Source organism: Microcaecilia unicolor, chromosome 4, assembly GCF_901765095.1.
Source record: "Microcaecilia unicolor chromosome 4, aMicUni1.1, whole genome shotgun sequence".
NCBI classification, from domain to species: domain Eukaryota; kingdom Metazoa; phylum Chordata; class Amphibia; order Gymnophiona; family Siphonopidae; genus Microcaecilia; species Microcaecilia unicolor.
The window spans coordinates 189,779,140-189,794,893 of NC_044034.1; the positions used below are offsets into that span (position 1 = coordinate 189,779,140).

The 15,754-nt window shown below is 43.1% G+C and overlaps 1 protein-coding gene across 4 annotated transcripts in view; it reads left to right on the forward strand.

Moving 5' to 3' along the window:
- LOC115468917 overlaps positions 1 to 15,754 on the forward strand; it is a 172,091-nt gene that overhangs the window by 57,715 nt on the left and 98,622 nt on the right. For all 4 annotated transcript variants that reach the window (XR_003941932.1, XM_030201065.1, XM_030201066.1 and 1 more), the window contains exon 2: positions 14,762 to 15,106. Coding sequence is in view for 3 of the 4 variants with exons in the window: in XM_030201065.1 (XP_030056925.1) it covers positions 14,762 to 15,106 (345 nt within the window). In the remaining variant the exon portion in view is untranslated. The remainder of the gene's footprint in view (positions 1 to 14,761; positions 15,107 to 15,754) is intronic.

Sequence of the window (15,754 nt, forward strand, 5' to 3'; positions counted from 1 at the left end):
CATCCACGACAATGTCAGGCCTTCCCAACGCTCTAGTTCCCTGAAAAGATCTCGTGATTTATTAGGGAAATTATGCTCAAATAAATCTGCCACCTGGCGCGTGATATTAACCCCCAGATATCGGATATACTTGTTAGCCCACCGATAGGGAAATTGTTCTTTCAGAGTTTCTAAAGTTGTCTTAGGTAAATTTATGTCTAGTGCTTCAGACTTGTCGAAATTGATTTTAAAGCCCGACAATGCCCCATATAGGTGTATTTCGTCTCCCAGAGCCGAAAAGGCCGACAGGGGATCCTTCAAGGTGAGCAAGATATCATCTGCAAAAAGAAGTATCTTAGTCTCAATGCCTCCCCCTCTTAGGCCCCTGATTTGTGAGTTTGCTCTGATCCTGGCTGCCAATGGCTCCATTACCAGAGCAAACAGTAGAGGAGATAGTGCACAGCCTTGTCGGGTTCCCCTGTGTAGAGAGAACGGGCGGGTCAATGCTCCGTTAACCCGTACCACTGCTGTTGGGGTCTTGTATATGAGATGTAACCATTCTGCGTATCGCCCTCCTATACCCGCCCTCTCCAGTACCGCAAAGAGAAATGGCCAGTGAACACGGTCAAAGGCCTTCTCTGCATCTAAGGACAGTATACACAGGGGAGACTGGATTACATGAGCCCCCTGAATTACTTGAAGTGTTCTGCATATATTGTCAAATGTCTGGCGATTGTGGACAAAGTCTGCCTGGTCTTCGTGTATAAGTTATGGGAGGTGCTTCTGCAATCTGGTGGCCATAATTTTCGAAAATATCTTATAATCTACTCCTAGCAAGGATATAGGTCTGTATGAGCTGCATAATTGAGGGTCTCTACCTGGCTTGGACAAGACCGTAATCGTGGCCAAGTTCCAAGTGGGTGGCCGACCAGTGGTTTTATCCAATGAGTTAAAAACCCTCAGTAGCAAGGGGGCCAGCAACTGTCCAAAAAGTTTATAGAACTTATTTGTGTATCCGTCTGGCCCTGGAGCCTTATTCAGCGCTAGGCTCTTTATCGTCTGCTCTAATTCTTCTAGTGTGATGGGTTCCCCCAGTGATTGAGCGGCTGTATCGGAAAGTCTCGGGAGATCTATGCCTGCTAAAAAGGTCGTTATTTCTTCATCTCTACAGCTCTCCTCGGCCTCATAGAGGTGTTTATAGTAGCTTCTAAAAGCTGATTCAAGGAAGTCAGAGTCAGAGTGCACTACGCCCCCTTCGTCCCTTAGTCCACCTATCATGTTTCTACTAGTCTGTTGCGCTAACTTATGGGCCAGAAGTCTGCTAGGTTTATTGCCAAATTCAAAATGCAATTGGTGAGCCTTCTGTAGTTTTTCAGCTAAATCTGCCAACTCAAGGTCGTGCAATTGAATACGAAGCGCATGAGCTTGTCCCCTAAGTGCCAACGGATTCTGATCTTTCCCCTCCTGTAATACCTTTTCCGTTTGTGTTAATTTTTGGTGTAGGGTAGTTTCTTTGGCATTTCTATCCTTCCAGTTCCTTAATCGTAAAGCTATTAGTTGACCACGTATTACTGCTTTGAGACCCTCCCACAGCACTGTTGGGGAGACCTCTTCATTGTCATTAAATTGGATATATTCCTTAATATACTGTTCTATTTGAGCTGTATTAGCAGGGTCTTTTAACAGGGCGTCATCTAACCGCCACTGTCGTCGCCCTTTGATGGGGTTAAGTCCTCTGAGTTGAACCAGCACCGGGGAGTGGTCCGACCATGTATGGGGAAGAATAGAGTGTTCTCCCATTGCCCCCAGTGGAGGAGTGGCCTAGTGGTTAGGGTGGTGGACTTTGGTCCTGGGGAACTGAGGAACTGAGTTCGATTCCCACTTCAGGCACAGGCAGCTCCTTGTGACTCTGGGCAAGTCACTTAACCCTCCATTGCCCCATGTAAGCCGCATTGAGCCTGCCATGAGTGGGAAAGCGCGGGGTACAAATGTAACAAAAATAAAATAAAGAGGTATCCCCTAGCCACATATCTATTCGGGAAGATGACTGATGTACTGTGGAAAAATATGTGTAGGCCCGCTGGGTGGGGTTATCCCTGTGCCAATAATCTATAAGTTGCCAGCGTGTTACAAACTCATGGAATTGTTTCCTATCGTGCTTAGCATATTTTGTGTTGCGGATTGTGTTATCCAGTTGTGGATTTAGCGTAAGGTTAAAGTCCCCTCCCATTATCAATGATCCCTCTATGTGTCTGGTGAGCAACTGGTCTAGTTCTTTGAAGAATTCTCCCTGTCCTGTGTTCGGGCCATATACAGTTACCATTGTGTACGTCCACCCCGCTAATGCAAACACTATGAGCAAATAACTGCCACCTTTGTCTTTTATTATTTTCTTCATCTCCCAGGGCTTATCGCCTCTAAATGCCATCAGGACACCTTTACTTTTTGTGTTTATCATTACTAGAGGCAAAATGAATGATGGGGAACCTTTTGTGATTACAAAGATATTCATACCTCGGTTTCAAATGAGTTTCCTGTATCAACCCAATATCCACCCCAAGCCGTTGTAACTCTCGGAATAGCAGTTGCCGCTTCCTGTGTACATTTAATCCCCTAACATTCAACAACAAGCATTTAATATCTCCCATCTCTCCTCTTGGAGTGCGGGGCTGCTTGTGCCTCTCTCCTAGTATCCTGGTCATACCTCTGTGTCTCAGCCAACATTTGTATCATATAACCATCGATCTCTCCCCCCCCCCCTCCTGTCCTTAAAACCCTTCCCCCCTCCCATTCCACCCCTTTATGATTTAGGCACCACTAAAGAATTCCCGTAGTTGCCTAATCAAAGAGGAAGGAACAGAGAACCCGCTTCCGTGTGCCCCACAACAACAACATAGCTTAAACTACCTCTTATCCAAGACTGGAGAGTAGCTCAACTTTTATAACTTTACAGTCAACTGTAACAAATAAATTGGTAACAGTTCCCCCATTTGGATCACAACTCTTCAAGTGACTCGTGAAGCAGATTGTTGCTGCTTTAGTCTCTTTGGGCCCTTTCCCACCCGTTGCCACTTTGGGGAGAGAGGCCGGGCGCTGGGCCCGCTTCCAGCGCCGGTCTCAGGCCGATCCTCTAGTTCCGCTGTTTCCGGGCATATTAATCTTGCTTCTGCAATTGATTGAATTTGGTGCATTTTCCCGTCTTTGTAGAACACTAAGGCAAAGGGGTGTCGCCATCTGTACTGGATTTTTAATTCTCTCAGGTGCGTCGTGAAAGGCTTCAGTTCTCCTCTCCTTCTTAGGGTCGCTGCCGCTAGATCCTGGTATATTTCGATAGCATATGAGTCCCATTTGAAGTCTGGGGTCTGTCGCGCCATCTTCAACACTTGCTCTTTAAGTTTATAGCTTGAAAAGCACGCTATAATATCTTTTGGCTTGTTGTTGCGTGTTGGCCCCAGCGCTCGGTGTGCTCTCTCCAGTGATATATGTCCAAGATCTACTTTCTCACCATTCAGTGCTAGGAGCTAACATACGATTTTTTGGACTGTCTGCTCACTGTCCTGGTAGGTGGGCACCTCGGGCAAACCTCTGAATCTTAGATTGCTTCGTCTGTCCCTATTCTCCAGGTCTTCTATTTTATCAAGCAGCTGTTGTTGCTCGCTTCGCAGATCCGTGATCTGATGGTCCAAAAACGTACCCAAGGCCTCACTATGAGCTTCTATTTGTCCCTCTGTGTTTTCCATGCGTGCGCCCAGCTCTCTGATTTCGCCCCGCAGTTCTGCTCCCATCATCGCCACCTCTGCTCGCAGCGCTTTAAGATCTGCGCTTATGCCTTGGAGCCAGACCTGCAGGTTAGGCTGATCTTCCTCTACAAAGTCTGCCCCCATCTGCCGTTTCAGCGAGGTTTCCTGGGGCTTAGCGCGCTCTGCAGTCGCTGGTTCCTTTGGTTTTTTTCCACCGCCATTTTGTTTTCCCGCGTCATCGCGGCTCTTACAAAGGCAAACCGCGAGAGATCCGCTGTAGATCGGGGTAAGCTCATACGCTGTGGTTGCGCTATTTTTCCGGTTAGTGGTTATCGTAAATTTGACTCTCCAGCCAGGTTTTACACCTTATTTAATGCCGTTTTTGTTGCGGGGCCACCGGAGCTATCCTCTCAGGTGTCCATGCCGCTCGGTGACGTCACTTCCTCTCCGAGATCAGCACATTCAACATGGCTTGCATAGTACAGGAGCTGGCTGGCTGGCTGGCATAAGGCAGGGATGGGAAAGGTGGGGTCAGTGGTGAGCCCTGGGCTAGACACATGGGGTGTGAGATGCATGAGATGACATGACAGGGACCCCTGGAAGCTGGTCTGAAAAAGGAATACACTATAAGATGTGTTGGCAGGGAACACTCATTCCTCAGCAGCATGTTAGCATTTTGAGTTGTGACTATGGTAGGATGACCATTTTTTTTTTTTTTTGCGGGGGGGGGGGGGGGGGGGAGGAGGAGAGGGTGGAAGCACTATTTCTTTACATTACTTTCAAATCATGCTATGACGTCCACTAAGAGCAGGACATCAGGCAAGAATACCACGAAACCATATCCACCCCAGAAAGGGGGGATACAGAAGTGAGGCATGTCATCTCATTCATCTCAGAGGAGGTTAGTTGGAAGTTACAGCCACACTCATGGGATGGTAGCTGCAACCTCAGGCCTTGATCTGGGACAGAGGTGTTATGACTTACTAGTTGCCTATTACCACACGGAAACTGATAGAATTGGAAAAGGTGCAGCGAAGGGCCACGAAAATGATAGCGGGGATGGGACAACTTCCCTATGAAGAAAGACTAAGGAGGCTAGGGCTTTTCAGCTTGGAGAAAAGAAGCCTGAGGGGAGACATGATAGAGGTATATAAAATAATGAGTGGAGTGGAACAGGTGGATGTGAAACGTCTGTTCACACTTTCCAAAAATACTAGGACTAGGGGGCATGTGATGAAACTACAGTATAGTAAATTTAAAACAAATATGAGAAAATCTTTCTTCACCCAACGCGTAATTAAACTCTGGAATTAGTTGCCGTAGAACGTAGTGAAGGCGGTTAGCTTGACAGAGTTTAAAAAGGGGTTGGACGGTTTCCTAAAGTACAAGTCCATAGACTGCTACTAAATGGACTTGGGAAAAATCCACAATTTCGGGAATAACGTATAAAATGTTTGTACGTTTGGGTAGCTTGCCAGGTGCCCTTGACATGGATTGGCTGCTGTCGGGGACAGGATGCTGGGCTCGATGGACCTTTGGTCTTTTCCCAGTATGGCATTACTTATGTACTTATGATGTACAGGACATTTGCATTATTAAATAAATACATTTACAAATGAGTACAGGTGCCCTGTTTATAATACTTACGTCGAGCCCTGAGGCATTGTCTCAGTGCCCTGATCATGTCAGGGCTCTCCCTCTTCATTCAGCGGAACCTCTGCCGGAGGGACTCAAGGTCCCTCCGAATGCCAAATCTTCTGCAAGATACAAGTTTGTACACCAGGAGTCAGGGGATGACCCTTCTTGCCTTCAGCACACAAATTCATTTGAAAATCAAATAGGAAAGACTCACAACACTGATTGAGGGGGGGGGGGGGGCATTACATTGGTACAGATGATGTCATTGAGGTGGACATGAGGACAAAGAGTACCGTTTGTGAGCAGTATTGTAGGGATGTGGGAATGTTTTTCCTTTCTAGTACATAGATTCTATTAATGAATGTGCATGTGCACATATCACAGATTACCCTTGAATGCAGACTACAGTTTGTGCTTACACTGCTGAGGGAGCTCTTATATGTGTAGCTACAGGAGGGAGCCCTGATAGCTCGGGGGGGGGGGGGGGGGGGGAGCAAACACTTACCTCTCCAACCTGTCCCTTATCTCACACCAGGCTTCGATGGAGAGAGTCCTGGGGGGCAGGTGGTGGTGAGAAAGAATGCGCCTGTGCTTCAAGCACAGGTGCACTAGGCACAAAGTCTCCTGCTCACTAAAGTTTGGCTCCCGTCTGAGAGCCATGTTTCTCAGTGAATAACCATTGGAAAACGTGCATTGCCTTATATGGACGCTGATGCATGATGGACATCCTTACATGCACAGTTCCATATATGGACGGGTCAGTACGTGCAATGGCTCCACACATGGACGGCTGTCACGCATGGACGTCCATGGACTGTCATCACGCGTGCGGGGCCTTATCTGGATGAGTACGTATTGACATGTGCGGAGCCTTCCTTATATGGATCATTATCAAGTGTACGAACTTCATATATACACAATAAAATATGTACGTTCCTTATATTTCCCATAGCTGCATGTTCCGGGAGTACAGTGCATGTAGTTGCGGATATGCAGGTACGGGGAAAATATAAGGAACATTGAGAAGTATAAAGAACAGTAACAAGGACGTGTTTCTCACAGAACTGCTGAAGGACGTCCCTGTTGGCTGCCGTCCTTATGTTGGCCTAGTAAGATGGACGTCCTTCGGCAGTTCTGTGAGAAACGTGTCCGTGTTACTGTATTAAGGACTTCTTTGCAGTATTTTTCCTATACTTTGGGCGTCCCTGATTTGGGCGTTTTCAACTGCGATAATGGACTGTCTAAGGATGTCCATACTATTTTTTTCATTATACCTACCTGATTTTGGCCGACTTCGTGAAGGCGTCCTCATTCAGACTTAGACGATCTTTTGAAAATGCCCCTCTAAGTGGCCATATCAGACTGTATAAAAGTCAGCCTTTTTTATGCGATGTTGATTAGGCGGTTAATATTGCACTTAACTGCATAAGAGAGCCAGCTGCAAAAACCTGGATATTCAGTGCCCGTGCCCGTGCCCAGACATGACTCAGCATTGAATGTCCTGGAATAATGGCAGCAGCAGCAGTTAAAAAAAAAACCACTCACCACTGCCTGCTGAATATCTGCTTTATAACTTTTAAGCTCCTAAATTACGACAAATTTTCTGCTGAAAACTTAGGCTCCTTAGGGGGTCATTAAGTAAGCAGTGGTAAGCCCAATATGAGTTTACCGCTCGTTATTCCAGAACTACCACCAGGCTACCACAGTAACCCAGCAGTAGTTTCCATCCCCAGCGTGCACCATTTCCAGCGCTACAAAAATATGGTGTTTACCCATAGTGCAGGAGCCCTTACCGCCGCCTCAATGGATGTAGGTAAGTGCTGCCTCCTGAAATGGCTGTGTGGTAAGTGGTTCACTTACCACACAGCCATTTCTTTTTTTAAAAAGGCAGCCTTTTACCTGCCGTGGTAAAAGGGGCTCTCAGTGCGCTTCAAAAACACGCACTGATTCTAGCGCAGACCCTCTTTTACCACAGTTTAGTAAAAGGGGCTCTAATTTGGCTAGAATTAATTCACAAATTTAGGAGCCTGACTTAAAAGCATATTTTAGGAGCTCAGCTGTTTTTGAATATCAGGCTCACAGAAGCTAGTGGGACTGTTAATCATAGAGTAGAATATATCCAACCAGTGGCTCCTGTTGTGTGCTTTGCTCAAGAAGCTTCAGAGAATGCTTCAGATATTTTTTCCCCACTACGTGACCTGCTGCAGCTCAGGCCAGCGATTCAGGTCAGGGACAGCATGTGGCCTCCATAGAGGGACCAGTGAGCGTTCAGCCCCCCTCTCCCAAAGCACTGCCTCCTGCTGAGAAGGCATTCAGCTGCATCAATATGATCCTCAGAAACTCCTGGAAAATTCTTGCCTTGTTCCAGGGTTTTGGCCCAGGCTCCACTTAATCTGACCCAAAAGTATGCTAAGTTTCCTACTTGGGGAAGCATCCGCATTCCTGAACACAGAGCATTCAAAATATCTAGCATTAGATTTCATGAAACCACTTTATTTATGTTGTAAGCAAGTTTGTTTAAGACCAGCTGGAGCCTCAGAAAGAAAATTTGACTGGCTTAGTATTTGATAATACAGTCTGTAATCACAAGGAAGCTGAAAGCTACTGCTTGCCCCGGGATTGGTAGCATGGAGTGTTGCCACTATTTGGATTTCTGCTAGGTACTTGTGACCTGGATTGGTTTCTGTTGGAAACAAGATATTGGGCTAGATGGATCATTGTTCTGACCCAGTATGGCTTTTCTTATTTTCTTATGTAGGAAAGCAAAGACACGACAAGTATCTTTAAGAACACAAATAAATACAAACATATAAACATATGTAGTAGATCTTTTTGTAAATAGACAATAAATTAAAAACTCCATACAAATACAAGAGCCATACTGCTCAAAAACCATATAAAGGGCGCCCGAAGTTAGGCACCAAGGACTAGATTCTGTATATCACACCTAAAAATTTAGTGCCAAAATTAATTTTGTCTAAATGCATTCTGAAAAGTATGCCTTAATGTAGGTGTACTTTATTGAATAAGCCGAAATTGAGGGAGACATCTAAGATGGCAGCACGCATCTAGGAGTGCTGCAGACCTCGTTTTTCCTACTAATAGAAATGCCAAAAAGAAGAGGCAAGGCAGCGGTCCGGGCTTCCCCAACGCCTACCTCCTTACCTTCAAGTCCTATTGACCACTTTTTGAGGACTCCAGCACAAGGAAGAATGCCCAGGAGCGGTTCCGTAGGAGATGCCGTTACAAGGGAGGAATCATCAGCGTCTCCCAGAGTAGACACAATTCTGAGCCCAGATGCGAGAGCTCCGCCCCCGCAGCCCCTGCGGATAAGCTCTCCCTCTGAAGGAGCGAGTAGTCAGACGCCAGGGAGAGGTACTGACTTGAACTTGTGTGAAGCTCTTATTGAATATCTTCTGAGGGAGTCAGGGGGAAGAATGTTACCCCCAGAAGGAAGAAGTCCAACGATGAGTGGCGCGGGTCAAGAAGAAATAGGTAATGGGCAGAAAACACATTTATTACAAATGCCTTTACTAATGTTAGAGAAACCTTCTGAGGTAACTCTTGACTCTTTGTGGGACCTGGTCGCTCAAATGGTGCAATAGCAACATCAACAAACAAATGTATTATCTCAAAAAGTTACTGCTATTGAAAAAATTGTGGGGAAAAATTAGATTGAAATTAAACTTTGCTCTGAAAGGATAAATAAAGTAGAGGGAAAAGTTATAAATCTGGAAAATACTCAAACTTTGATTTTGAAAGATATTACAAACTTTAGGAACAAAATGGAAATTTATGAGAACCATATGCGAAGATATAATCTAAGATTTATAAACTTTCCAAGACTTAAAATGATAAACCCACTGGAGATGCTACAACGATACTTTAAAGAAGTTTTGGAAGTACCAGAGAAAGCAACACTGGGCCTTCAAGACTGGGACAACTGAAGTTCTTTATTGACAAGTGACCCAACACGGGCTGTGTTTCAGTGTTAATCAATGCCTGCCTCAGGGGTCTAATGACAAGACATAAAAACATTAATATATGTAAAAAAAATATATAAAAAATGTAAACAGTAGTCTGAACATCAATATAATATTGTGAAAAATGATAATAATGATGAAACATTTATTTATTTTTTGTTACATTTGTACCCCGTGCTTTCCCACTCATGGCAGGCTTAATGCGGCGGGCAATGGAGGGTTAAGTGATTTGCCCAGAGTCACAAGGAGATGCCTGTGCCTGAAGTGGGAATTGAACTCAGTTCCTCAGGACCAAAGTCCACCACCCTAACCACTAGGCCACTCCTCCACTCACTAAGAATAGCATCACTGAGAATAAAACATGGATAATATATGTAGATAGCGTATATTTACAGCTTTTAAAAAATATAATAGTATTAAAATTATTAATAATGTCATACAAAATAATGAGGAAAAAGCAGCGGAAATGCAGCATCACTGAGAGTGATACATAAATATAAACATACATTTAGTTCCGTATATAAACAAATATGGGTGCTTATTGATTATCCTATACATGACATAAATATATATATAGTAATCTAAATATGAAAAAACAATGTATATAAAATGTTATATATAGAAAATGATATTATAATCATTATTAGCAACTGCTAATGATATTATTTATTTTTTGATATACTGAAAAATGTATGGGTTGTAAGTGAATTATTGGTTTTATTATAAATATATGATGTTGTATAGAGATTGCCCACTTATTTTAAGACTAACAGAAGTGAAATAAAATATAGAAAGAAGTTCTTACCAACAGTACTAGTAAGCTTAATGAACAAATTTAAACAACTGCTACTGGCAATAACATACTTCTCCTACAATTTGACATGTCCAGTGCCTTCGACATGGTCAACCACGGAATATTACTACATATCCTGGAATACTTTGGAGTTGGAGGTAATGTTCTTAACTGGTTTAGTGGATTCTTGACAACTAGATCATACCGAGTAACAACTAACGCGGCAATATCAGACCCATGTATACCGGAATGTGGAGTCCCCCAAGAATCCCCCCTCTCACCAACCCTCTTTAACCTAATGATGATACCACTAGCCAAACTATTAGACAATCAAAACCTTAACCCATACATATATGCAGATGATGTCACGATCTATATCCCATTCAAACAAGACTTAAAGGAAATTACCAACGAAATCAAACAAAGCTTCCAAATCATGCACTCCTGGGCGGATGCATTCCAGCTAAAACTCAATGCAGAAAAAACACAATGTCTTATACTAACCTCACAACATAACACAAATAAATTCACCACCATAACCACCCCTACCTTTTCCCTCCCCATCTCAAACAGCCTGAAAATTCTGGGAGTCACCATTGACCGAAATCTCACACTTGAAAACCACGTGAAGAGTACAACGAAGAAAATGTTCCACTCCATGTGGAAACTCAAAAGAGTAAAAACCTTACTTCCCAAGAGCCATCTTTTGAAATCTGGTACAATCCCTGGTACTAAGTCACCTGGACTATTGCAACTCACTCTACGCTGGCTGTAAAGAACAGACCATCAAGAAACTCCAGATGGCCCAGAATACCGTAGCCAGACTCATATTTGGAAAAACAAAATATGAAAGTGCAAAACCCCTAAGAAAGAACCTACACTGGCTCCCACTGAAAGAACGTACCATGTTTAAGATATGCACGATTGTTCATAAAATCATTCACGGAGATGCCCCGACCTACATGCTAGACCTAGTGGACTTTCCACCCAGGAATGCTAAACGAGCTTCCCGTACCTTTCTCAACCTACACTTCCCCAGCTGTAAAGGGGTCAAACACATGCGTCCAGCTTTTCCTACATGAGTACGAAGATGTGGAGTGCACTACCAACTCACTTGAAAACAATCAGCGAATTAAATAACTTCCGCAAAGCTTTGAAAACCTATCTCTTTAACAAAGCCTACCACGATAACCCATAACTACTTGAACACAAGCCTTACACTCCTCGAGTCAGAATGTCTCACTGTACAGCTGCATAACCAGATACTCTTGTTTTCTTTTATCTCTTTGCAACACCAATTGTATTTCTTCCCTGTTACGGCGCTGTCATAACAGATCTTTGTAAGCCACATTGAGCCTGCAAATAGGTGGGAAATGTGGGATACAAGTACAATAAATAAGATATAGTTCTGTAATAGGTAAGTTGTATAGTGTCGTTGCCTATATAGAGAAATGGAGATACAGGCTAAAGGTAAATATATACAATTTATTGGGTTTATACCATCTCTCTATATAAAAGGCAACCCCAACGTTCTGAAGCCTCCACGGAAGTTGAGGCGCCCGAGATATCCGGTGTGCCCTGGAGTGTCTGCACCGCCCTCGCGTCAAAACGTCATGACGTCGAGGGCGGAGCCATAACACTCAAGGGCCGAAACGCGAAGCGAACCCCGAACAAGGCAAGTAGCTCGGAGGGACGGAGGGAGGGGGCCCCTTGCTAGCGCCCGTTTCATTGCGCTCAGAAACGCATTTTTTCCTAGTTTAACAATAGTAGTGCCCTACATAGTGATTGTATATGGTCCACTAAGTAAATCATAGTAATTGTAATGTTTGCAGCATCGATAGATTTTTTAAGGTTAATTGAAATGCTTGGATAGCTGTTAAAATAACTCTGTAGCGTCAACTGAAAAAAATCAGCAAACATATAAACATTCGAAATAAATGCGTATGCTTACCCCAAGGTGTTAAATGATGATTAAGAATCGCCGCACTTGCAAAGGTACAGCTCTATGAAGAGCCTTCTCATTTGTACAAAAGCGCTAGTAAGAGCGATGGGGCGGCCAAAAACTGTTTTTAAAGGGCAAAAAGGCGCCAAAGAGAGTTGATGTAGACTACGAGGTGGCAAAATGTCATGAATGGCAAAAACATGGCGTAGACTACGACGTGGTGACATAATGATGTAACAGCAAAAATATGATCGAGAGCATTTGCAATATGTTAGTGATACCTAGGAATCACAAAAAATAACTGAAGATGATAAAGTGGACATTTCAAACACAAAGAACAGAAGTGAATACTGGAGGAGGTAAGACATAGTGACGTAATGACGTCAATGTTAATCAATATAATGGTTAATGTTGAAAAAAGCTTACAACGTTCTTACACAACGTAATTAAATATGCAGTAAATAAAAAATGTTGAAGATACTGATGATATTAGATATATATAATAATGCTGATTGATATGTTCGTCCAGAAAATTTTGCTCTTGAGTATTAAAGGAATTAAATAAAATGTATTATGTAAAAAAGATACATGATAAAATGATCTAATGTAGTTTTGACCTAATGTCTTTAAAATAAATATCCAGTCAGTGATTAAACAGTAAATATTAATTTAAAAATAAAAATAAATTAACTCATAAATAGGTCATAATATGTTTAAATCGCTTATTTTAATACTTAGAAACAAATTTAATAGAACATTTTCAATTGTGTCAAGAATAAGCCGAAATTTCTGCGTGGACCAGGTATATTTTGTAACCACGTGCATAGATTTTAGGAACGCCCACGACCCGCCCATTCCACACCCATGGCCATGCCCCCTTTTCAACTATGTGAGTTAGAATTTACATGCATCACATTATAGAATATGCTCAAACTGTTCTGTGTGTAAATTCTAATTAATGTCAATCAGTGTCAATAATTGCTTGTTGGCAAATATCAGCTCTGATTGGCTTGTTAACCAATGAGGATATGCGCATTGTCATGAAATACAGTTTGATTTCTGCACAGAAATCTTGGTGTGATATATAGAATCCGGGGGAGATTGTGCACACAAATGTATAAAATAGGCACACTTACACATGTGAATGATGTCACAAATTGGCATGTACATGCATATCCGCTGGGCGCTATTTTAAAAAATTGGTGCAGTTCTCCTGGGCACCCAAATGGTTATTGGTCATAGCTGGGGCGTGTTCTGTCTTCAGTATCAGCTTCTGCTCTCCCTCTTCACAAAAGAGGTGTGAGGACATTGTCTTGCCAGGGGCTGGTGTTCTGAGTCCCACAGAGCTTTCAGCTTCTCTAGAAATATATTTGTAGCTGAGGCTACAGAAGGGATGGGCAAATGTGGTTGGGTAGGCTTTGAATATCAGAATATCAGGTTGAATGTTTTTACACTTTGTTTTTTTTGGGGGGGGGGGGGGGGCAGGATGGTGGTGGTGGTGGTGGAGAATTAAATATGTGAAACCTTTTGTAATGGCCACATCTTCTGTTTTCAGGAGTTTCCCTCCTCTTCCCCATCAATTTGTTCATTCTGTATTTTGGTTTTACATGAATCCATGTGGCGCCCTGATAATGCAAGCATCTGATAACATTATTATCTTTTCAGGACTGAATTCACCCTCAGATTTTAAAAGAGTGAAGTTATTGATTTAGGACCATGGAGGTTGATATTCAAAGCGATTTGACTGGCTGGAAATATTTTGTGTGGGGCTGTCAGTGATATTCAGTGCCACTTACCAGTTAGTCCTGCTGAATATCACTACAGACTGCTAAACTGGAAAGCTGGCTATTTTGTGGGCGGTGTCAGCACTTATGTGGTTAAGTATCAATATTCAGCACTTAACTGCTAAGTTTAGCGGTTAAATCAGACCACTTAAAAATCAATCCTATCGTTGGAGCCCTTTAATTAAGCTGTGGTAAAAAGGACCCTTTGCTAGCGGTGGGGGCTGTTTTTGCCCCGCACTGAGGATCTTTTTACTGCAGCAGGTAAAAAGACTGAAAAAAGTCATGGACATGCGATAAGATTGCTTTTACCACATGGCCATGCGGGGGAGCACTTACTGCCACCCATTGAAGGGGCAGTAAAGGCTCCTGTGCTAACCTGGCGGTAATCCCCTGTGGAAATATTTTTCAAATATTTCTGCTAGCCCCAGAAATGTCGTGTACTGGGCGTGGAACTACCACAGGCGCCTGCATTGGGCTGGTAGTAGTTCCGGATTGCTGAGCGGTAAGCCCGCATTGGGCTTACCACCTCAGTAAAAGGACCCCTTTATTCGGTTAACTGCTGAATATTGTATCTAACTGCCTAAAAGATAGGCAGCTTAATAAACCCAGATATTCAGTACATGAGCCTGGACATGGCCCCTGCCAGCTGAATATCGACCCCATAGTTACCAATGTGTGCTATTATTTTTCCATGCGTTAACTTGCTTAATGCATTTTATTTGTAAATAGGTCCCATTGCACAAAATGGTACTTGCAGTAAGATAACATAACTGTGTTAATGCATGCAAAACTGTAGCACATATTAATAACTACAGCCTGTGGTGTATTCTAACGCACTTGTAGGGAAAGTGTAACAGTTGCGCAATCTGAGGTAACAAGCTGATCGTTAGATTTTATTGCAGAAAATCTTCACGTGGAAGTGCAGTCTGTAAAGGCCCAGGTGGGCGAAGATGTCCTTCTGCCATGTCACATCACAGGATATGGTGCATCTGAACTAGAACTCCAGAAGGTGGGGGTTGGTTGGCTGTTCATCACCCTGAATGGCACAGAGGAAGATCTGTATTCATTTAATGGACAGGTGCACAGGCCCCGGAGGAATGGTTCCAGAGTATCAGAAGAAGAACTGCAGAAGGGAAATGCCTCCCTCCTCATTCCACAGGTCAGGATTGCCGAGGAAGGGAGTTACAAGTGTGTTGTTGTCATGACACCAAACAGAGCAGAAGGGATGTTATATTTAACAGTGTCCGGTAAGTGCTGAGTTCTGTAGTTAGTTGTCCATAGCTAAAGTTTCCTCACTATCCCAAAATCTATTTGGTATAAGAAACACTAAATGTTGATCTTCGCTTATATTGGAGGTGATTTTCTAAGGGACTTGTGTGTGTAGAACAGTTTCTACATGCATACGTGTGCTCTTATAAAGTACAAAAGTAGGCTGTACCAATCAGTACCACATATTTTTGGGTAATACTAATGCAGGTATTCTTGGGGACAGAGAATAAGCAGAGCTGGGATGGGATTAGTACTTTTGCATGTGTTTTATAAAATAAACACATATTCACCAGTTCTTACTGGCACATTCATGCACAAATATACACCAGCGTTGGAGCTACTGGAGATGAATAAAGGGAGCCATTTTGTTACCTTTATAAAATAGGTATGCGATAGGCACTTTTTTACATTTTCCCCCTAGGTGTCCTATTATTATCCTGCACTATAGTACTTACATGTAGTACAGCCCTTTTCTTTAATTTGATCCTACATCCTCATTTCTGTCTCCCTTAGGACATCATGGATATTAGGCACATCCTTAGGTGGAGTTAATGAACTGGATGATGGCCTAGAAATTTGTCCTGGGCTCATTCTTCTTTTCTAACTTGAATGGAATGGTCAGTGAG